General features: G+C 36.6%; 2 protein-coding genes, 1 long non-coding RNA gene and 1 pseudogene across 3 annotated transcripts in view; 3 read left to right on the forward strand and 1 right to left on the reverse strand.

The window, feature by feature from the left end:
- LOC135220626 (ankyrin-1-like) overlaps positions 1-3511 on the reverse strand; it is a 3728-nt gene extending 217 nt beyond the window's left edge. Inside the window, exons 1-7 of the mRNA XM_064257939.1 lie at positions 3329-3511; positions 3103-3149; positions 2766-2897; positions 1879-2193; positions 1483-1668; positions 1005-1094; positions 1-705 (exon numbers count right to left, since the gene is read on the reverse strand). The exon at positions 1-705 is cut by the window's left edge and continues 217 nt beyond it. Of these exons, the coding sequence (XP_064114009.1) occupies positions 1-705; positions 1005-1094; positions 1483-1668; positions 1879-2193; positions 2766-2897; positions 3103-3132 (1458 nt within the window). The 5' untranslated portion in view covers positions 3133-3149; positions 3329-3511. The remainder of the gene's footprint in view (positions 706-1004; positions 1095-1482; positions 1669-1878; positions 2194-2765; positions 2898-3102; positions 3150-3328) is intronic.
- LOC135221189 (uncharacterized) overlaps positions 1-18534 on the forward strand; it is a 27233-nt gene extending 8699 nt beyond the window's left edge. The window contains 5 exon segments of the mRNA XM_064259012.1: positions 12357-12403; positions 12611-12691; positions 12952-13437; positions 13439-13621; positions 18412-18534. Coding sequence (XP_064115082.1) covers positions 12357-12403; positions 12611-12691; positions 12952-13437; positions 13439-13621; positions 18412-18534 — 920 coding nt within the window.
- LOC135220627 (uncharacterized) lies at positions 10102-10835 on the forward strand. Its single transcript, XR_010315738.1, has 3 exons — positions 10102-10255; positions 10476-10521; positions 10731-10835. It is a non-coding gene; the product is annotated as an uncharacterized LOC135220627 (long non-coding RNA).
- A 36-nt stretch (positions 18535-18570) lies between the features above and the next one.
- On the forward strand, positions 18571-21960 carry LOC135221190 (uncharacterized; annotated as a pseudogene).
- The last annotated feature ends 1160 nt before the right edge of the window (positions 21961-23120 follow it).

Consider the following 23120-nt stretch of genomic DNA (forward strand, 5'->3'; position numbering starts at 1 on the left):
AGGTAACAAGGGTGATGTTTTTCTACATTCTACAACCAGCTCTCTGAAACAATCATTGAGTTCCATATCGTGAGCGTGTTTTGCCAATGTATGACATAAGGCTGTAGGGAAGCTGGATCCATCCTTTGAGAAGTTATAAGACGTAAATCCAGTATTGCTGGAGTAAATGCAGACCATATCTCGCTGAGGTTCGTTCACTCTCTTAGGTCTAAAAGATCTAGGAACACTGGCACAGCTGTCAGTATAGTAGCCTCTGCAGAGATCAAAGATGAAGAGCTTAGGCTTGTTCTTTAGCTGAGGACATTTGGCATCACTGAAAAAACCTAGTAACCATTCAGTAGATAACTGTTGCATATCTGATGCAAGGAAAGCATCGTTGTCGCTGGTGGCGTGGCTAGAGATGATGAAAGTGGCACTATCAGCATCCCACAGCTCTTTAATTTCCCTTATTCTTGTTAAGGTCTCTTTGGTTTCATTTGAGGTCAACGAGTGGTGAACTTCTCCGGAATAGCCCATCTGGTTAAACACGTTGGCCAGGTTGCTGGCGTCATCCTCTGAGGCTTCCAACTTCAGATCAGGCCTCCTCTCGAATGACCCAAAACTCAGGATGCAGACATACCCTCTGGATTCTGAGTTCATTGGGTATACATCATTTTCGACTATACCACTAGTCCTGGCTTTCACCTTGATCCTAAGGGGCCCAAGCTGCCGAAAAAAGTTCGAGATTATTTACCTAATTAGATGTTCCACAAATCATGAAGCTAAACTTTGAAATGATGTGTAAGAGCTTCAAGCAACGTTGAAAGTACTCCTAGACAATTTTAGTTGTGAAATTTATTGTTCTTGAGCTATCAAAGAGCTCCATAGTTTTCCAAAACTAATGAAAATAACACCACTTTATGTACATAATCTGAAGGGAGAATAAAAGGGTTTTTGAACATGTAGAAAGAAAATGTTATTCACTGCATACTGAACAGAAGCGTCTGAAAGGGCAGCTGACTTACAGTTTGGTCCTCTCCTATTGTGTATCCTTTTACGCGCATTGGTGGATTCTGCCCATCACTCTGAACAGCATTCAAGTCACCTTTTTGACTCTGAAAAGTAGGGACACTGGTTTAACCACTGTATATATATGTATGTGTGTATATATATATGTATATATATATATATATATATATATATATATATATATATATATATATATATATATATATATATAAACCATAGTGAATAACGCAAGAAATCCCGCGATTGATATTAATTTCCGCATTTCGCCAGTTTAGCAGTCTTAATATGGTTAAGTTTTCAGGGGGACCAGTAAAAATTACGTAGTTCGCAAAAAATGCTATTACTGAGAAGAATATTTAAGATTTCATTAAAACATTAACTGGCCTGCAGAATGGAACAGTCAACTCTAGCTACTTAGTGTATGTAAATATATTATAATCTAATGAAAGAGTAATGAGAATGAAGGTTATTTACCTTGGGTAACAGCGTCAGTACTGACTCGTGATTTAGCGACATAGCTAACTGGCGTGGTGTTGTGATGCCCAGTTCTCTGCTAAGGACACCGTCCACGTGTCCATCCGGGTTAGCACCCAAGGCAAGAAGCTCACCGATTCGCTTTGTATTTTTGTACAAAATTGCCCGGAGGAATGGATCTGCAATCTGCAAGAAAAAACATAATTCTCAGTGGAGTTAAGGACTAAAATTTCTTGACGAAAAATCTAGTGTTCGGAAAGGAATATTTGCACACTGCAAAAACTGAAAAAATCTCGTGAAAGTTATTTGTGGAAATCTTTTAGACGAATATTGTATCTTATGAGTGTATGCAAACTGAATTTTCGTACACAGAACGCTGTTAGCTATAAAGCTCACCAGATCTCTGTATGTTTTGGACTGGCCATCCTTTAAATTAGGATTTGATTCTTCATCAGCCAACAGGATCTTCAAAACCTCTAAGTGGCCTCCTTGCGCAGCCAGGTGAGCAGGAGTTTGGTTTTGCGTGCTGACCACATTGGGACTAATGAGCTCGAGCAGAAATTCTGCTACGTCCACCCGGTTTCTTAAAGCTGCTGCATGTAGCAGTGTGAAACCGGTGTCAGGTTTCCTCACTGAAGGTCCGATGTGCTGTATAAGATCTTTGACCCTCTGTACGTCACCTAGGTCCACAGCTAGGAACAGTTTAGTACACTGAAAAGAGAAGCATTTGTCAATTTCGGCAGACAAACAAAAAGCATTTGCAACATAATGTTAATTTAAAAGAGAGAATTTTTAATGCCTCTAGAAAGAGTACATCTTCAAAATAAAGAATGACCTATGATACGTATTTTCTTGAGAACAGTTTCAACTGGAGAACATCAAGATACATGTGATTAAAACTTGGAAAAAAGATATGACAGCCTAGCCTTAATAAAACAAATAGTGGGTACCTGCAATACAATTGTAGAAAAGACAACACTCGTGCCTATCTTTTCCACAAATTACTTATCTGCACTTCCAACATAAAAAAAAATTGCAAGTATAGTCTTCATTAGCACAAAAGACGAAGACTCTCGAGTGAATTTTTTTTAAATCGTTAACAAATACGATGCTTCATCTGTATTACTTTCTTCCAATTGAGGTTCCAGTACATTGATAAGGAGGCGATTCACTAGGAGTATTATATTTGCGTTCCAATTTTCCTAATCTTCATTCTTATTTGCTAGACAGGGAATAAAACTTGGTAAAATAACTTATCTACACAAAGGCCTCGAATTACTTACCACCTCCATTGACGACTTGTCATGCAAGGGTACCGAGAACAGGCCTCTTCTACAGGAACATATTCGGGGTCGACTCCTAGGGCTGCGTCCTTTCACTGAGGTCCGTGGCGTCATCTTACCGGATTTCCTTTTCTGAAAAATAGAGTTTTCTATATCAGAGTGCTCGATCGAACTCTTCAATAAAGTTGTTGGCGATTATCATCAGTTTCAAAATAATTATGGAAGGCAACTCATCGTAGAATTTACGATTCAAATTTTACGCTTTTCTATAAAAAAAATTTTCAAGTATTCAGTTCGTATTAAAGTTACTAAACAGATGACTCTCTCTGTCTCTCACCTGACTTGAGTCCACGATGCGAGGCGACATCCTTCCCTTGAAGATTTCTGCGAAAGGAAGGAAAAAATGACATAGCTATCTTCCAAAATAAATACACTCACAGATCAATAAATGCAGTAAAATTCCACTGCACTTATATGGTTCAGAAAGCGTAAAATTCCACTGCACTTATATGGTTCAGAAAGCGAACGTTTCGAATAATAACCACAAGGGTATGTAAGCTTACATAGCACTCTAAACAAAAGTTTGCAGCTGGAAACAGATAGCTCTGCGTTATGGCAGCAGGGAGCAAGCTTCCTTAGCCTAGCGATTTCGGTTGATCCGAGAGCTGAGCGGTGAAGGTAGCTATTGATGGCCGTCAACCGCTGCGGCAGGTTTATATGGGCGCGAGAAGAGCCGCTTCCACGGGTCCACCACGCCGGCTGCAACATGTTCGTGTTTGCTCGAAGTTGATCGTGACGTAGCACTGAGACCTGCGCACCGCAAACACAGGTAGGTGGTGAGCAGCGTTGCCGAAATGCCGAATTTTCCCCCGATTTGCCGAGAAAAAACTCTACATGCGGAGAATCAAGGCCTTCAATTGCCGAGAAGAAATCGGCCTCCTTGTTCATGCCGAGAAAAACTCGGCATTCTTCGAGGGGATTGATTTATCGTCTCAAATAAATTTAAATACTTTTTTTTTAATTAGTTAATGTCTTTTTATGTAAGCTTGGGTAGAAAATGATTATTACTACATTATTATTACATAATATATGTGTAAATGATTCTTTAAGAGATTCCACTAAATAAGCGTAGAAAACGTTCAACCCTACAGTGACGGTAAGGAACCCTTTATAATTGTAAAACACGAAACCGAATAGTGTTAGCAGTTAAATACCCATGATATCATATCTTAGTATATTATGTATGATTAGGAATGTAATTCAAACTACAAGAAAAAAAATCAAACTGTAGATAAAACTAGCACGATTGAAATAGCTGTAACTTTTGTAATTATATGTGATTGAATTTAATGAGTTACATGGTTGTAAAGTAATTGTAAGATATTTGATATTGTTTCCTTTCATAGAATTGTAATTTGATGATAAGACATGTGATTACATTATAACTGACATGAACCATGTAGTTACGATGGCGTAATTACTATATCCAGGAGCTAGGCTTCATTATTGGGGGGGGGGGGGGGGGCTTCAAAGAAATGAGCATAAAACAGGATATAAAATCTGGAATTAGTAAAATATATTCTCAAACATATTTATACCCTGATATATGAAGAAAAATAATAATTTTTTTTTGTTTTATTTATATAGCCTATATGTTCTATAAAGTTGATTTATAAAACTGAGTAGGTTACTATCTACCTATATTTTGTGTGTAATTTCTATGTTTTATAAAGTTTATCTATAAAACTTAATATGTATATATCATTGTTGTTTTGGTTGTAATTGTGTATATACATAGCTAATATATAACTTTTGTTGAATGATGATGAATATAAATCGATGAGGTGTTGCATAAGATTGGTTTATTTTTTTAAGTACCCCTGGGCCATAAAATGAATTCCGTTTTCTATAAGATGCCGATTTTAGTATGCAGAGCTATCGGCAACGCTGGTGGTGAGTCAGTAGGGATCGCTCAGATTCTTCTCTAGAGTGTGTAGACATTGTGATCGCTCATCAGCGTTTAAGACGTAACAAGAAGTTTAGCTAGCAGGTATCAAAAACTTCATGAATGAAATAGGTGAAAGTAGATTTTGCCTCTCAGACTTAATACAAGTGATGGAATAGAAGGTTGAGCAAAACAATACAAGGAATTTAAATGTCTAAAAATACGTATTACCATGCGATCTTCTTTCCAGTTCTAACTCTTCTAGTTTGGGTGTGTGGATATTTTTCTCTCTAACTGTCTGGCTAATCTTGATATGAGATGGAATTATGTTTTCTACCCGTATATCAAGACGATCCATTTCAGGTCTTACCTTCCACTCAACTTTCTATTTTGTATCCAATCCATTATTCATTCTTTTACTCTTCTAATGGTACTAAAATGGACAGTCAAAGCAATTGTGTAACACTGCAATTTTAAGTGAATTATGTGAAAATGAAATAGAAAAGTCTCAAAGTTTTTTCTCAAAATTCATATTCACTTTTCGAATGAATCCAGTATCTAAATTCGAAAGCTTTCTTTCTTGACTAGCTTTTTTGAAGAATTGTTCTGTAATCAAATTAGCTTGTCTCTGACAATATGAGGGACATCTTACTTTACAACAGGCTGTATTTAGTATCTGGTGACTCATAGCAGATAGAAAAACGGACCTTTCCACCTGACAAATGGGATTATTCACAATACCTATTTGTGTATGCAAGTCCACCAAAAGATGTAGTGTTATATGTTCAAAATATAAAAGTATCACGGTCAAGAGCTCCTCATTTGCAATCGAAATCATTTGTAAAGTTTAGTTTACTTTAATCCCTTTATTGATTATCCTCTTTTTAATTGAACTTTTTTGCTTCTGAGTTCTTTTGCTCAAAAGCGGGGACCTGTAATCACTTACAGGTAAATTCCACTCAAACCGTTTCCCTGGTCCTCAATAATATACTGACTATATTCATTTTGCGAGCCTGACCTGGAGCTGCTATCCCAGAGCAAGAGTTACCAAAATGTTGAAACAGAAATTCAATTTTGTTAATTTCGAAGAGGAAGCTGTCTACTCTGATACTTGAAGACTGGCTTAGCAGATGTGAATACTTAATCCTGTTTTAATCTTAAATATTTTCCAATTATTCTACTGGATAACAAATTTCATAAGAACAACTTGTGTCTTGTTGCCAAGCCCGGCGAAGCTGAAGAAGATGCCAGTTCTGCCTGACTGAAGTTACACCAGACCAAATCCAAAAGCAAGTCCAAAAACAAGTCCACGATAGCGAATGCCAATACAACGATCCAAGTAAGTCACCAAAAGTCGGCCGAGTAGATCAATTGCGATGAAAAAAGAATTCCAGTCAGGAGGTAGTAACAACAATGTTGACACCACCGGTGACAGAGAAAATCTGATAGAAAACGGGAATGGTTCCTAGTCCTGCCACCCAGGGCAGGGCGGTAGATCACCTGACCTACCCCTATATAAGGTTTTTTTTTTTTTTTCTTCTTTTTTTGCTGCTGAATGAGACGATACACCAAAAGGGGGACTTGATTACTCGCCCACGGCACCTACCAGTTTCAGATCTTGCCAAACCGTGCGGGCCCAGGACTTTCTTGTGATGGCCACAGGATCCAGATCTTCTCTGGATTCTGGATGTCCGTTATTTTAGAAGTCACTCAGTACAGCCTTGCTACAAGCTAGCTACCTGCTTCTGCAACTGTTTGCAAGATACTAAATCTTGGATTCACCGGCTTCGGTTTGCGTTACTAAAGTGTAAACTCTCCAATTATATTTGTGAAAGCCAGTAACTGTGAAATTTGTTTTAATGGAAAAAGAAGCCAACAAGATTACTGAGTATTACTTGTTTACTTGTAAGTATTTACATAATATTTTACTTGAAACTCGATTACTTTCAGGCCCTAACTGTGGTCCATTCTCAAGAGATGTGAAGGTGGTCACACTGAGTCAACAAGGCCCAGCAGTCTTCTGGAACTTCTTCTTGGTGAGTTTAGTGTTGCATTTGTCTTCATGGATTGCACACCAGTCATGATTTATTTTCCCTGCTTGAACTGTGTGAAATGAAGTCATTTATTGTAAATAATATGGGCTTTCATGTCGACCTTCCCCTTAGTTTAGATGTAACTCGAAGGTAAGTTAACCGGGGTGTTACATTTATTTACATGTTTGATTCCGGGTAAGTGGCCCCTAACACCAGATTTTTTTTTACTTTTATGAGAGAAAATATACACTATTTTACAGTTTTAGTAGTATTACATGCAGAATTTTATCAAAGCTGACTTAAGTTTACGAGAATTAACAAAGATTTTAGCGTGTACATTTTACAAATAATCTATGTAATTTAATGTTAATATTTTTTTGTAGTTACCCATATAAGATTTTATTAGTATATATCTATTTTCATTATCGTTAATTTTATATACCTTCTTTTACCACCGTTTTCACCTTTTATTCCTGCTTTGTGGGCTAGTCGGAGCCCAACATCAAAATGACAGCAGTGTTCCTGTCATTTTTTTAATGTGCTTCAAAACCCAATTTTAAAATTTTCAATAAACTTTTTGTCTTGATGTTACACAATTCATTTAATAAATCACAAAACCAATTAACCAGTTTCTTGTTACACTTACAGAAGTAAATCAAATGCATCACATTTTCTGGTTCTTTGCAGTTTTCACATAGTTTACTATTTGATATTTTCATCATATACAATCTGTCTTTTGTGGCCGGGATTTCATGAACATATTTGTACAAAATTTCCCTATCATTACTGTCAATGAATTTATTGTTAACATTTTCCCAAATAGTTTTCCATTCAAAAAAGGCTATTTCTCTTCAGTGTTTGGGTTGAACTAATCATCTCTCGATAAAAACCCATAAATACTCTTAGAATTCCCATTTGGGTAGTTTTCCATCTTCATTACCTTCCTTAAGGTTGTTATTAGGTCATCAAAATAAGGGGAGGATACCATTGCCATGTCTGTCATTTTTTGTTCAATCTCTAAAAGATACGATGTCCTCATCTTACAGTAATACACAAGAAGTTCATAATCAATTTCTTTTTTTATGAGGGACTCATAAAATGTGTTGAAAAATATTGAATTGGCTTTCATTGTTACACTGATAATTCCAATGCCTCCCTTCTCTCTTTTCAAATACATAGTCTGCCTGTTTAATGGGTGATAGTTTCCGTTCCATAAAAACTGAAATAGACTTCTTTCTATTCATTTCCCAGTCGTTCTTGGTAAGGGAAACACATGGGACATATAGGTACCAGGCTTTTGATAAAACCTTCAAATTGAATATAATTGACTTTTATAATAGTGACAGTATCCTAGAATACAATTAGCCTATATTAGATACAATACTCTTTTCTGTAACTTTTCGATTTTCTTTTCATGCCTTTTCTTAATCATTATCATATATTACACCGAGTATCTTAAAGGACCCTACAGTTACATTTATGCTAAAATCTGGCCACACTTCCTTGTTGTTCCATACTCCTATTCCTATTATATATAATTGTTATTTTTATAATTAGGTCTTGCGTCTGTTGCCTCTTCATAGTCTTTTATTACTCCAAAACAATCTTTAATTGATTCATCAGACTTAACTGTAACAGTCGTATCATCTGCAAATCCTACAATACTCATTCTCAGTCCATTTGGTAGTTCTAAAGCTTTCTTGAGCGGTTTACTCTTTAACATCCTGTATAACGGTTCATGACTATTACGAAAAGAATCATGGATAATGGACATCCTTGCCTAACAGACTTCTCAACAGGGAAGTAATCGGTCAGGTTCCCATTAATACACATACAACTTTGAGCATTAAAATAAAGCATTTTTATCAAACTTATAAAACCCTATTCTTCTAGTAACTGAAAGACAAAATTCAAATCAACCCCATCAAACGCTTTTGACCAGTCAAGAGAAAGCAGAGCTCCTTGTATTTTTTCCGAATTCTCAAAATAAATTATGTCCCTCAGAAACACATTGCAATTACTGATTGATTTTCTTTGCACAGAACAGAATTGTTCTTACAATATAAATAACAAATGCAGCCAGTTTTATTCCGTTGGCTAATATTTTTGCAATTATTTTGTAACCTACATTGAGCATAGAAACTGGTAGCCAGTTTTCAATAACATCCGAATTACCAGTTTTATGAACTAATTTCATTACTCCATCGTTCATATTTCCATGAAAAGTTTCTTTAAATACATACCTTATTACTTGCAAAAACTCCTCTTTGATAGTACCCCACATATGCTTATAGAATTCAGGTGGCAAGCCATCAATTCCTGGGCATTTAACAGCTTTCATGCCTCTAATTACCTCCCAAACCTCCTTTTCTGCGACTACTTCCATTAACAATTTGTTTTCACTTTCTCCTATTGCTTTACCTACCTATTAAGAGTGTTTTGTAATTTTGCATTTTAATGTGCTCTTGTGCAGCCATGTGTGTCGCAATTTTGTGCCTTATGTGTCTGTATTTAAGTGTGCTTTAGTGTGTATCATTCTTAATTGCCTATGTGTATTTTAATTATTAATATTTTAACAAAATTCAGTTGTAGCCGCTCAGTACTTTTAATTTATAAGATTTTCAATAGACTTCCCTGATGATGTGATAATGTGTCACGAAACGTAGGAAGCAATAAAAGAAATGTGAGTTCCCAGCGTATACCAGCCCTTGACTGCAATTTGTATATATATATATATATATATATATATATATATATATATATATATATATATATATTATATATATATATATATAATGTCATGATATATAATGTTATGTAGCTACCTATCTCAAGTACGCCAAATTGCATTAAATGTTCTTTTATATTAAATGCGTTTAGTTCGCTACATATGTGCAAGACATAGATAATATTATATGAATAATAATAAGAAATCTCATCGTATAGAACTGAGGATGAAAGCTAAAGCTAAAGATAAATTGTTTACAACTTGGAGGGCAATATTACTTCTATTAAGAAATTAAACAGTTCCTCAGCGCGGAAATCTGAATGAGCGGAAAAGAAATTAAAGAATATAACAACGTTTAAAAGTACGCCATTCCTGACATTGAACAAAGTAGAAAAAAAATTATCTATTTAAAATCTTAATTATAAATTTCACTCATTTTGAAAGAAATACGCCAAAAATAATTTACGAAAGAAAATGGTGCAACCCGAGTCTGTCGTTCTAAGAGATCAATAGCAGAAGTTGAACCTTGCCGCCAATCGTCTCGCGCGCGCTCTGCGTTTCACGATAAACTCTGAGCCAACATGTTGCAGCCTGGCGCCTCTCCTCGCGCTCATATAAGCAAGCGGTCGGCTCTGCTAGACATCAGTCCCTTCACAGCTTCGGAGTTGCATCGCCACTGCGTATCAAGAGTCCAAGACAGTGCAGTCGCCAAGTATAGTTCAAGGTCTATCTAAGCTTGGTCTAGTTGACAGCTGAGATAACGCTGATAAACAGTGAGACTAGAGTGAGTGTGTTTTTTTCTCTGTGCATCTACGTAGATGAACGTACTACATTTTCTCGTTATTGCTGCAGAATTCGATTCTGTTAACTCTTATTTTCGCTGTTAATACAAATCATTTCTCTGTGAACTGAGTGGTTATTCATGCGTTGATCATTCAAATTTTGGTTCGTTGTTTGTGAAAAGCATTTTTTTTTTCTTTTATTCATTCCTCTTCCTTTAACAGAAGACTCTTCACTGCAATGGCACCTCGTATCGCTGACTCCCACCGGGTAAGCAATATACACAATTGTTTTAGTTTCGAAGGTAATGAAACAATGCCTTTTCAAGTATCATTGTTTAAGCTAATTGTGTAAAGAATTGTTCTACTTTTCATGTTTAACACAATCCAAAAAGGAGATAACATCACACTAATTTCTTTACCTTTTCTTTTTGTTTAACATCACACTAATTTCTTTACCTTTTCTTTTTGTTCCTATAGGCCAAGAAACAGAGCCCTCGGGGTCTGTCTGCTGCCCCCTCCTGTAGAAGGAAACTTTTCTCCGTGCTCTTAAATAGTACTACACCTTACAGAAAGATGCCAAAGGTGAGTGTTCTCTCAAGCTGAATTAAAAAATCTTGGGGGATATATAATTTTCTTGCTGATGACTTTTTTTTTGTTTTAATTCATTATGAATCGTAGTGAAATGAATTTTGTTTAAAATGCTCGACACTTACAAGTTACTTGCCTTTTAAAGGTTTAATACAGTCAGAGAAATGGATTTTGTTTAAGTTTTATTAACTTCAGTGAACGGAAATGTTTTGGATTAGTTTAACACTGAGAATATCAAATTATATTGCCACTGAATTGCGCATCAATTCCTCGTCATTGTGTAAAACACTCGCCAATCGTTTTTATTGCTCACAGACTTTCTCTTTACGATATTTACTTCAGCTAATAGGTATTCTGTTAAATTTTAAATATGGAATATTTGTAAACTGCATCACAGTGGGCGTAGCTTCACCGTGCCTTTTCTGTTCATTTTTCTAGAGACATTATTTTCTTTTTTACCATTTTAAGGCGAAAATGATAATCGTGTACACATATTTTCTACTTATAACAATATTTATCCCCAACCCAAATTCCCCATTGAAACAGGAGAATAATGTCCAAAGAACAATTAAGAATAACACACAGAAATTGTAACCAGGTTTTCTGTGTCCGGGCAATTAACTTTGTATTCTCTTTCCAGCTTGAAATATTTCTCGCTGCCGAAAGGGGCGACCTCCGGGAAGTCAGGATCTTATACAGCACACAGGACCTGCTGTGAGGAAGCCTTGCTCGCGTTTCACTCTTCTGCACGTGGCGGCTCTCAACAACCAGAAACAGATCGTAGAATTTTTGCTGGAATTCATCAATCCGAATGTGGTTGGCCTCACTCAACAGAACTCCTGCTCACCTGGCTGCTCTCAGGGGTCACCTGGAAGTTCTCCAGGTCTTGCTGGCTGACCAAGAGACAAATCCCGATATCAAGAATAACTTGAATCAGACGTACAAAGACTTGGTAATTTTTAGTGTTTCGGTGTTTTACTAAAAACGTCCATCTGTCAGGATATGAAAGATTGTAAAGAAATCGCAGTCAGAAGCAAGACAAGTTCTTCCATTAACCAGCATCTATAAATTTTAGCAAATCCTCGTCCACCTTTGGTAAAGGGATTCTTTATTTCATATTGGTTTATGGCCCTCTGTAGTATTCGGTTTTGGTTTTAATAGTTTCTGCTTATAAGGTAATCAAAAAATAGTTAGTAGTTAAAGTGTGATTAACACGAGACCAAAGTTTAAAATCTTGGTTAAACGTAAATATCAACATCAACATTCCTGTTTGAACAGTCTTAAACTTCTGTCAGGTCGTAATCAGCAAATGACCACCACTCCTGAGATCCGTTCCGTTTAACAATCATTCCCTTTTTACGCAGCTTGCGACCCACCTTTTCGAAGCAATTCTCTCTGGCAATGAGAAACAAACAAGAGACCTACTTGCCTTGGGTGCTAATCCTGACTGCCATCCTGGAAATGACATGGAAGGCGTCTTGAGCAGAGAACTTCACATCACCACACCGCCGTCAGTTAGCTCTGTCCTTGAACCAAGAATCGATCTGATGTTATTACCTACGGTAAAATATACTTGTTTCTGGTATTTCATTGAAAAAGCTTAACTTTTAAATGAATCTTTCGTCAATGCAGTCATTATCAGGACTCTATACCTACATGAAGCCATCATTAACGAGAAAATGCTCTTTTATCACATAGTTCACTAATTATCAACATATGCAGATTTTATCCCCTTTATTATTAAAAGATTTTATTTTATTAACTTCCAGGATGAGGAAGGGCATCCAGTCACCAAGCATGGACATATTTCAGTATCACCTACAATACCAAGAATTGGCAGGGACCCAATGGTAAGTATGCTATTTCCTAAATAATTATACAGCTGTCATTAGAGAGACTATCTTATTCAGATAAATATTAGCATTTCCCATGTTGAAATGCAAAATGCCGTTATTTAGCTGCCGGCCTGCAAATTCACTACAGATTTACATAATTTAAGAAATCACGTTTCTCAGCATAGATAATACTGGCGATGTTTTATTGTAATTTTATATTACGAATGCTGCTGAGGCTTCTATATGTTTAAATAATGGTTTTTAAATATTTCCAGCAGCTTGGCCCCCTTAGGATCAAAGTAAAACCAGCTACGCAATGCGTGACCGGACGTGATGTATACCCAATGAACCCAGACTCCAGAGGGTATGTCTGCATCCTGAGTTTTGGGTCATTCGAGAGGAGGCCTGATCTGGAGTTGGAAGCCTCAGAGGATGACGCCAGCAACCTGGCCAATGTTTTTAACCAGATGGGCTATTCCGGAGAAGTTCACCATTCGTTGACCTCAAATGCAACCAAAGAGACCTTAACAAGAATAAGGGAAATGAAAGAGCTGTGGGGTGCTGATAGTGCCACTTTCATCATCTCTAGCCACGGCACTAGCAACAACGATGCTTTCCTTGCATCAGATATGCAACAGTTATCTACTGAATGGTTACTAGGTTTTTTCAGTGATGCCGAATGTCCTCAGCTAAAGAACAAGCCTAAGCTCTTCATCTTTGATTTCTGCAGAGGCTACTATCTGACAGCTGTGCAGTATTCCTAGATCTTTTAGACCTACAAGAGTGAACGAACCTCAGCGAGATATGGTCTGCATTTACTCCAGCAATACTGGATTTACGTCTTATAACTTCTCAAAGGATGGATCTATCTTCCCTACTGCCCTTTGTCGTACAATGGCAAAGCACGCTCACGATTTGGAACTCAATGATCTTTGCAGAGAGCTGGTTTGTAGAATGTGGAAAAGCAGCAAACCTGGTGCCATCGATAAGGAATATTGGGTTCACAAAGAAATTCTTTTTTAATCCTGGGGTCTCAACTTCCCTGGTACAGAATCGCTAAGACTGTCCCTTGCATTTACAAATCATTTGTATCCTTTATCTTTTAGTGAGCAAAAGTACCTGACTTCTTGTAGACATTCTACATTTCGTAGGCGATAAGATGATGTTTAAATTGCAGTTACATTTGTTGCAACTTTATTTTAGTGTTAATTGTTGAATGCGAATGTATTTTAGGAGTAAATAAAATGTTCAATACAGACAGGTTGGTGTACTCAGATACCCGTAGGCTATGTGACTTGGATTGTCACTAATTAATCCCTATATAAGGATTTTCATTCGCCAGAAGTGAAGTTCACGGAAATCTGTTCTTATACAAATCTGAATACTTTCAAATATGATAATAATAAGGAAAAAACTGGAAAAGGCATATTCCAAATTAAATCTCGGCTTTCTGTGCAAAACAATGTAAGGCGAGCGCCCACATATACACTCATTATTCCAAAACACACACACACACACACTTTAAGATGGAGGCAGTTGTATACTAATGTCACACCTGTTACTTGTATCCTGCCAATATTTACCCGATATAATAGAAAAATGATCTGTCTTCATAAGAAAAATAGGAACGCTTGGAATAATACCTTATACAAGGCAAATGCTAATATATTAAATGAGGGAACACATGGAGGGTAATACACAGATCTTATGGCAAAATTCTTGCTACGCTACTCATAAGAATGTGTAAAACTCAGTGCTTCAATTTATTTAAGTCATCCTTAGAAGCATGGACAGTTCCATGTTCTTTGAAAGTTTCTGTATAGTTTTCTTTCGTCGAAATTGTCTACCCAAAGACTCAGTGTTGCCACGCGTAGACGAATTCTTCTACGATAGGGGAAATCTGGTGTCAGTGAGTGGGTATGAGAAAATCTACTGGGGACGTAGTGGAATTTCCCTTATTTCCCTTGTAGCTATGTTTTTTTCTTAATATTCTAGATAACAAAATAGAAGTATTATTGATATAAATAGCATCTGTCAAAAATAATAAATAGCTCAACATAATGATTTAATAAAAAAAATCTGTATTTGCGAAGATTCTAATTATGCTTAGTTACACTGTAGATTTTTTGCTAGATTTGCTCTAGGGAGACCTCTCTAGATGGTGACCACAGACTCACAGAAACGAGAGCGCTCTAGCTATACTTACTCTCGGCTCTCGCTAGGGTTGTTTTAGTCTACCTAGGTCCTAGAATACGAGTGAACACGTGGTCGAGAGTTCTCTACGAGCCTCCTCTAGGTGCTTCTTCCCACAGATATAAAACCACCTAGATGCCGCATCGGCCGGCCGGACATACGTCTCGGGTCCGCCATCTTGGCGCGGTAATCGTGAACTGGTGGTTTCAGACGTGGTTTTTTCTAAAATGCCTCAATATTGTGCTGCATTTGGCTGTAACAACACGACGAAATTTACGTAGCCGAGAGCAGGGCATCACATTTCATAAGTAAGTTTATTGTAGTATGTACACAATCTCATTTTTTTTTTCGGGAACAGCAGTAACAGCCCTATTTCTGCAATGTAATTGAATGTTGCAAAAGTAGTTAGGTTAATCCCGGGTTATCTTTCCTGTTTTGATAGAAAACTAGGGTTGTCATACATCATTTTAATCGCCAGAATGTAGTCTGTCCATCTGCTAGGGTCTCTGTTTTTCTTATATTTGTTGTAGCAGTAATACAAGCAATGGTATTATTACAGTTTCAACCATTATAGGAAATCTATTATATTAATATTTTTCCCAAGAGTAAAGCACGTGATAACAAAACGCTTCTTCTCAATACATTATTGTCACTAATGCATACTTACAGAGAAAAAAAATATTAAGTTTTTACCTCGAATTTTTCCTAAGTCGGGAGAGGTGTTTCCTCTACGGTAATGTTTTTACTTTTAATGAGCCCTCTAACTTACTTTCTTACGCAAACAAAAGCAGTTCCAGTTACCTCATTATTGGCTGAGAGGTGTGACATCGTTATGACGTCATGGGTTTCATAACCAATACGAACGACTTTAGTCGAAAACAAAACTAAGTTTCACTAGCATTTCAGCGGAGTAAAAAAAGTTACCTGTCCAGTGTCCACTGGTATCCTTGTTTGACTGAATACTCGAATAATGAAGCAAAAAAAACGGCATTTTGTCTTCCTGTACCTATGGCAGAGGCAGTGGCTGGCCCTTCTGGCATTAATTTTGACAGAGTCCTTCGATTTCCTACCGATTGTTTGCAGTGCAATGTGGGTTACGGTGAATTTATCATTATTTGTCTACGTGGTGGTAAAGAAGTTGTGATTGAATATGCTCAAAGACATAATTTCATTCTAAAGCAAAAAAACTGCGAGTGTTGTGGAGCTACTAGTATTTGTCGGATCGACTTCAACAGGAACGCCTTCAGGTGTGATCTGCCACGGTAAGTAGCCTTACTGTAAAACCCTGTGGCTAGCAGCGCGCAGTGCAACATTACCCTTGCCGTACATGCAGTGCTTGCCAAGAATCTTTAAATATGCGGATAAGGCGCGAAACGCCGTTCCGCCACGGCCTAACTGACAGCACACATAAAATCGATCGTCGCGGATATGTAGTCGCTCCCTACTTTGTTTGTTGTTGTTTTGGTATCGCCGCCATATGGGTTTTGGTGTTCTTCCGCCGATTTCGGTCGGCGGTCGAGTGGGCCCGCGAATCTGTAGGTGCTCCATGGATAGGTCTAGGTAGGTCTAGGGATTTTTCTGGAAAAACTCGTTGTTTTAACTCCAATTACATAGTAAATCTCTAAATCGGATGGTTTTGCAGTCAAATGTTAAATCCGTTGGAACTACATTATTTCTGATGCAACAAATATATTTTTATTCCAGTTTTCCCATAATGGTTGAAACTGTAATTTTACCCAAGCAATAATACAGAGCGGTTTAGAATATTTTCTGCTCAGCTCTATCTGTCTATCATGTTAAAGTTTAAGTTTCACACTTTCAAGGTCAGTGCAACTAAAGTTCTGCTGATCTATGTGATTTTTGTACATGTATTGTTATTAATCTATTTATCTAAATATGTATTGTAGATTTCCAAATGAAAAGGAGCTTCAGAGGAGATGGGTAGTTGCACTACGGAGAGAAGGGTTCCATGCTAGCAGCCATTCAGTTCTCTGTAGCAGTCACTTTACAGAGCAGGACTTTGACCGCACGGGCCCAGATTGTCCGCCTCAGGTCAGGGGTGGTGCCCTCAATATTTGACTTCCCAGTGCATCTTCAAGTTGTAAGTTATGGCTTTAGTTGAGCTTACAATAACTAGCAGATCTAGCACAGTGTTTTCAGGGGGTTGATATAGTATTTTAAAAATCCTTACAGCAAGTGCAGGATGGGATGGTGACCATTTAATACTAAGTAGTGTTACACCAATCCACCTTTTCAGCTACCGATACCGATACAGAAATTTAAGTATCGGCCAATACCAAGTACCGATCCGCTACAGAGTTTGCCTCTGTATTTTTACGCTAGCTCCCTGCAAATTTCGCTTTACCTTTCAAAGCAGTTGTCACTGAAATCCAAGTGGTATTAGCATACAATAAATGTTATATATACATTCAGTGTAAGAACAAATATCATGAAAATAAATCATTGTGCAATACATTTTGAGAGTTGTTACTTCAAAGTATAGGCTTAATGACCCATAAGGCCACCCATAGCTTTAAATTTACATGCCTGACCAAACCAATGAACAGTTAGCTGAAAAAAAGATTAGGACTGGCCTTATGATTGCGGCCTAGGCTGAAAGGCTCGGGAGCGGGGAGGGTGGGGGGGGGGGGGGGGTTGCTCATCAGGATTGGCTCATTTTGGCAATTTTGGTCGAGAGATGTGTCCCCTTCTGGAAGGGTAGAAATATAGAGATGACCAGGCCCTTATCCCAAATAAGTAAATAATAATTGATGGGTCCTTTTACAACACAAGTTAGAGATGAGCTATATTGAACTGTTAATGCTTGCCATAATGATATATCCTAGTCTGAGCAAATTAAAGGTAGTTTTGTGAAAAATTTAAGTTCTATATAATTATTTTACCATATAAAATTAGGTCTAGAGATATGTCACTTTTGCCACTAGATGAGGTCTCTTGATCCCCCCTAAATTTTCCAAAGCCAGGTCTAGAGGTCAGAATTCACTGAGGAGCATCCCGTTCCAAAAAATTGGAAGAACCCCCCCCCCCCCACCCCCACCCCCAGGCTCAAAGGAGCAGGCAGAGATGCAAGGCTAGATAACACAGAAATCCTAGTTATTCTAGGGCCTACTGTAGTTTGTTTTAGGCCCAACCCTAACAGTTTATGACCTAAACTTATAGGCCGGTGCCAAAAATTCTATTGGGTGAATTTTTAACAGAGCACTTCGAGAGACAAAGATTTTACTTAAGTTGCACAGATCCATAGCTGTAGGCCTACTTTAGTAATCTGTCTTATCGCAGCATTTCAAATTATTGTTTACAGCAATAGTTATGGGTAAAATATTAACATTTGTGTACAACTAGCCCCTCTTACCTTACCTGCTAAAACAAAGTCATTACAAGTTAACTTTCGAACAATAAGGAACAACTTTATTTTATTAGATCCTTGTAGGGAATTATGTAAGCTTTGTAATGAGCCATCAGACCAAGAAAATCCGTGCAATATTAAGCGAATAGTGGCGAAAAAACGTCCTATGCTGCAGCCTGCTGCATTGTTTGAATACCGCGCCAAGGATGGCGGACCTGATGACGTGCGCCAGCCTATTCAGCTAGCGACCGATGCGGCATCTAGGCTTTTATATCTGTGCTTCTGCCCAACTGAATAGAGTAATCAGCATAGCTAGACGCGTGCTGGAATAGTCATGGCACCTAACCATAAATACAAATGGGGATAGCACTCAGACAATGCTTTTAATCCAGCACTACGAAAGATTCCCTGAACTTTGGAATGTAGCATTGAAAGAGAACAGGGACAAGAAAAGAAAAGCGGTCGCTGTAAAAGAAATATCAGAGCTTTTAAAGTAGTTAGTAGGCTGAAATAGCGAGAAAGTGGCACAATCTGCGGTGCCCAATGAACAATGAAATAAGGAAAATGAAAGTAAAGAAGAGTGGCATGGGTGCAGATGATGTACTGGTGAAAAGCAAAGGGGAATATTTTGACGCTCTTCACTTCATGATTGGATGTGTGAAACCCCAAGAAATTACTGTTACAAACATGGTAAGTGAAACATGTCTTTTAAGAAATATGGTTTGATTAACTTTTTTGGGACAGAAGTAGGAACTTAAATGTGTATATGGCAATAAATCAGGAAAACTCTTATGAAATTATTCATTTACTTTCAATAAAGTACAATACTATTTCAAATTTAGAAAATTCACTTTCATCCATCTATCCACCAAATCCTATCCTCAAATCCATGATATTCATGTAGCTACCATTAACATGACAATAGAATGTTAAATATGTTTATATTGCCAAGAACCTCGCCACCGGTGTCATGAAATATAGTTTGAACTGGTCACGAATTTCTTTGGCCAACCATACAGTTTCTTGTTGGATTGGGTTGCAGGGGATATAAAGTACTCATCGGAAATCCCTCTTTTCTCCAATTTCCCTCAACAATGTCAATAACCTCTTCTCTATTAAACGTTCCTGGTGGAGCATAAACAGCTTTGGACTGATTTCGAGTTAGTGAAAAGTTTTGTAGGACACATATACATGAAACAATATCCTTCACCTTTGCTGGCGATATCTCCATTGGTCGTCTTAAAACACGGAAACGTATGGTGGGGTCTGATTGATTTTGGAATGAATATGCTTCATAATATATGATTTCAGAGGAAAGGCATCGTCAGCAACAACAACGTATGGTACTTTATCCTCATTTCCTGAACCCTCTAACTGCCTTTCATTCGGTATATTTAACAATTTGTTCTCTAAAGCGCTTGACAAAGAACTGTTTGCATAAACACCCCCATCAGATATCCGACCATTGCTGCCTACGTCATTGTACAGGAATTTATAGTTTCCATCAAACAATGCTGTATGTACCCTTGTAATTAAAATACAAACTACCACTGTTAGGTGGTTGCTTGATTACCGCATGGTTTCCATCGAGGGCTCCTATGCAATTTGGAAACTGCCATTTAAATTCAAAATCCTTAGACACTTCCAGCCATTCCTCACGGGAATTTGGAGTCTGAAAAAACGAAACACAATTGTAATTCTACAGTATTTAATAAGAGGGTCTGGTCTGTCAAACTATTATAAGAAAGATTTAAAATATACTATGGAAATGGGAGTAAGCAACCAAGATGCATGTAAAGAAAATGTTGAGCTATAATGAATACCATTAACGCAAGTTTGACAAACAACTTAATATATACATATATTCATACATATGTATATATATATATATATATATATATATATATATATTATATATATATATATACATATATATACATATATATATCATGTTATATATATGTATATATATATATATATATATATATATATATATATATATATAATATATCTTACCCCGCCCCCTTCCACCCTTAAACTACACAAATTGGAAACCCTTACCTGCTGTCAATGGTGCCTCTGTCTACAACCATGTCGTTAGGCTATTGAGATCTCGTAGTATAAAAAATATACTATTTATTACCAAAAGCAGTTGAATATAAAATAGAACAAAATGATTAACAAGTCATAATGACAGAAAACCCAAATCTGCCATAAAGAAACCAGTAATTTAACATTCTACCCTCCTGACTAAGAATTCACTCTCAGACCCAAAATGTCAATAAGTTCATCATATTAGTCAGGCTAGAGATTCCCGTCTCTAAATTAGCCATGGAATAGGACCCATCTGTAATAAAGATAATAATGGATAAAAGATACACTTCACACATCACTCTTTTCAAAGTATTCACGTAAAGAGAGTATTTCACAGTTCTCTCTCTTTTCAACGGTAACGGTTTCCTAAGTCTTACAAAATATATCATACCTTTACGATGGGGCTTTCTCTTCTGACACTCGCGTGTAACACCTGACCTCTTTGTGTTCACCGAAAGGAATGTGTCTTTCGCAAGTGCCTTGGACTATTAGGCCTGTAACATCCGTACAAACGAATGTACATGCCTAACGACAGGGTGAGTGATCTCTCGGTTAAACTGCTTGCTTATTTAAATTCCTACGCTCAAGTAAGCTGCCCTTAACAGACTCAGCTTGTCCTCCCAGCAAAGACATGATTATGTGATTTCTCACTTAACATTACACACTTGTAAGATATATTATATATCCATAATATATATATATATCATATATATATATATATATATATATATATATATATCAATATATATATATATATATATATATATATATATATATTATATATATATATATCAATATATATATATAATATATATATATATCCATATATATATATATATAATATATATATATATATCAATATTAATATATATATATATATATATATATATTAATATATACATATATACTAATTTCATGTTTGATATAGGCGCATGTTTATTAATTTTTTTTTTACAAAATTTTTAAAAAATACACTTAACTTATCCTTATGCCCTTTTAAAGTCAGAGCTGAATGCTGCATTTTTTGTGTTTAACTGCAAAATTCTTTAAAGCAAAATGATGCAAATACAAATAGTTAAGTATCCAGGCAATATCTCTACTGTTAATTATTTAATCCCCAACTACATATTATGTTTAAATTTTTTCAATATATTCTTTTCATTTGACAGACTTTGTCATCATCAGAGGTTAAACACTGAAAATGTCCCTCAAACTGGAGAGCAAGTTCTAAATCCTGATGTCACTCCTGGTATATCTGTTATAGGAAATACTAAAGGAAAATGTTCTAAGAAATCCAAACACAGTGAAGAAGAAAATGCATTGAAAAAATGCAATAGGTATATTGAATCAGCCACAAGATGATGATTCGTTGTTTGGAGAATATGTTGCATCCGAACTGCGTCAATTACGTCCATCGAAAATACGAAAAAAACTGAAACGTACGATCATGAAAGCAATAATAGATATTCGAGGAAAAGAGGACTATGAATTCTCGTCCCCTACTTCTACCCCTGTACTTCAAAGTTCATACATTGATTTGACAAATAAAGACTTAGTTCCTCCTGGGCCAGATGCTCAGACAAGTGATGTTGGTGACATCAGCTTCCAGTACTCTTCAACAGAATTATAGCTAGTTCTACTAAACTTGAGATAATCCCCTCCTTCAGAACATCATACAGTGCAGTACATACTTCTGGAATTATTTTGCTATAGTAGTAACTGGTATACGGAAAGCATACATTAGTGAGTGATAACTATCTCCTGAAAAGCAAATTCGTATATAATATAGTTTTAAATTATATACTACAAGACAGTGTAAAATATTTAGTTTAATATGTATGTTAATTATTCTTTTATATTCACCCATTTTCATGATAATAATAATAATAATTACATATATATTTTTTTCTAATTATTGCTGTTTAGTTTCTCAGTATAATTTGATAATAAATATAAATTATTCTAGAAGAACATTTTTCTTTTATACATTGTACTTACCAGATGCTAAGAATCTAAGTATGAGAGTTAATCTTTCTGAAGGGGAGATTGCTTTCCTTAAATGAGTACCACGCTTCATAATTTTGGGTGTCACCTTTTCAAGCAGATAATCATAATCTGAACGAGACATACGTAAAAAATTCTTACAAACGCTTATCATCTTCAACGATCAGTTCTTGCAAAAGCTTTGCATGCAACCCTTCTTCATCTCGTCTAGATATCCATTATCTTACCCATATTTACCTTCTCTCTTTTTCTTCAAATTCCTTGTCTGTATGGTGCTTTTACGTGGCATGGAACCAGTGGTTATTCAGCAACGGGGACCAACGGCTTTACGTGACTTCCGAACCACGTCGAGAGTGAAACTTCTATCAGCAAATTTACTCATCTCTCACTCCTCAATGGAATGGCCGAGAATCGAACTCGCGACTACCGAGGTGGTTGAACGTAAGCACCATATCAACACAAGCCACTGATTGGCGCTCCATTTCTCAAATTCCTTGATAAACTAATGCGGCAGCTGCTGCAACTAGTTTCCTTGACTGTGACATGTTACCACTCATGAATATGGATCCTGACTGAGAGTCCCTCCTCAGCTTTATGATAGTGTGCATGAGTGGTAGATTAATCTCGCTAGAGTAAGTCTCACACTACTCTAGATATAAAACAAGTAACCTCTGTAGATCAAACCAAGTTTAGCTAGATTTTTAATCTATAGTACACTAAGCTTTAGAATTCACGTTTGGGTAGTTTTCCATCTTCATTACCTTCCGTTAAGGTTGTTATTAGGTC

Source organism: Macrobrachium nipponense, chromosome 2 (assembly GCF_015104395.2).
Source record: "Macrobrachium nipponense isolate FS-2020 chromosome 2, ASM1510439v2, whole genome shotgun sequence".
Taxonomy (NCBI): domain Eukaryota; kingdom Metazoa; phylum Arthropoda; class Malacostraca; order Decapoda; family Palaemonidae; genus Macrobrachium; species Macrobrachium nipponense.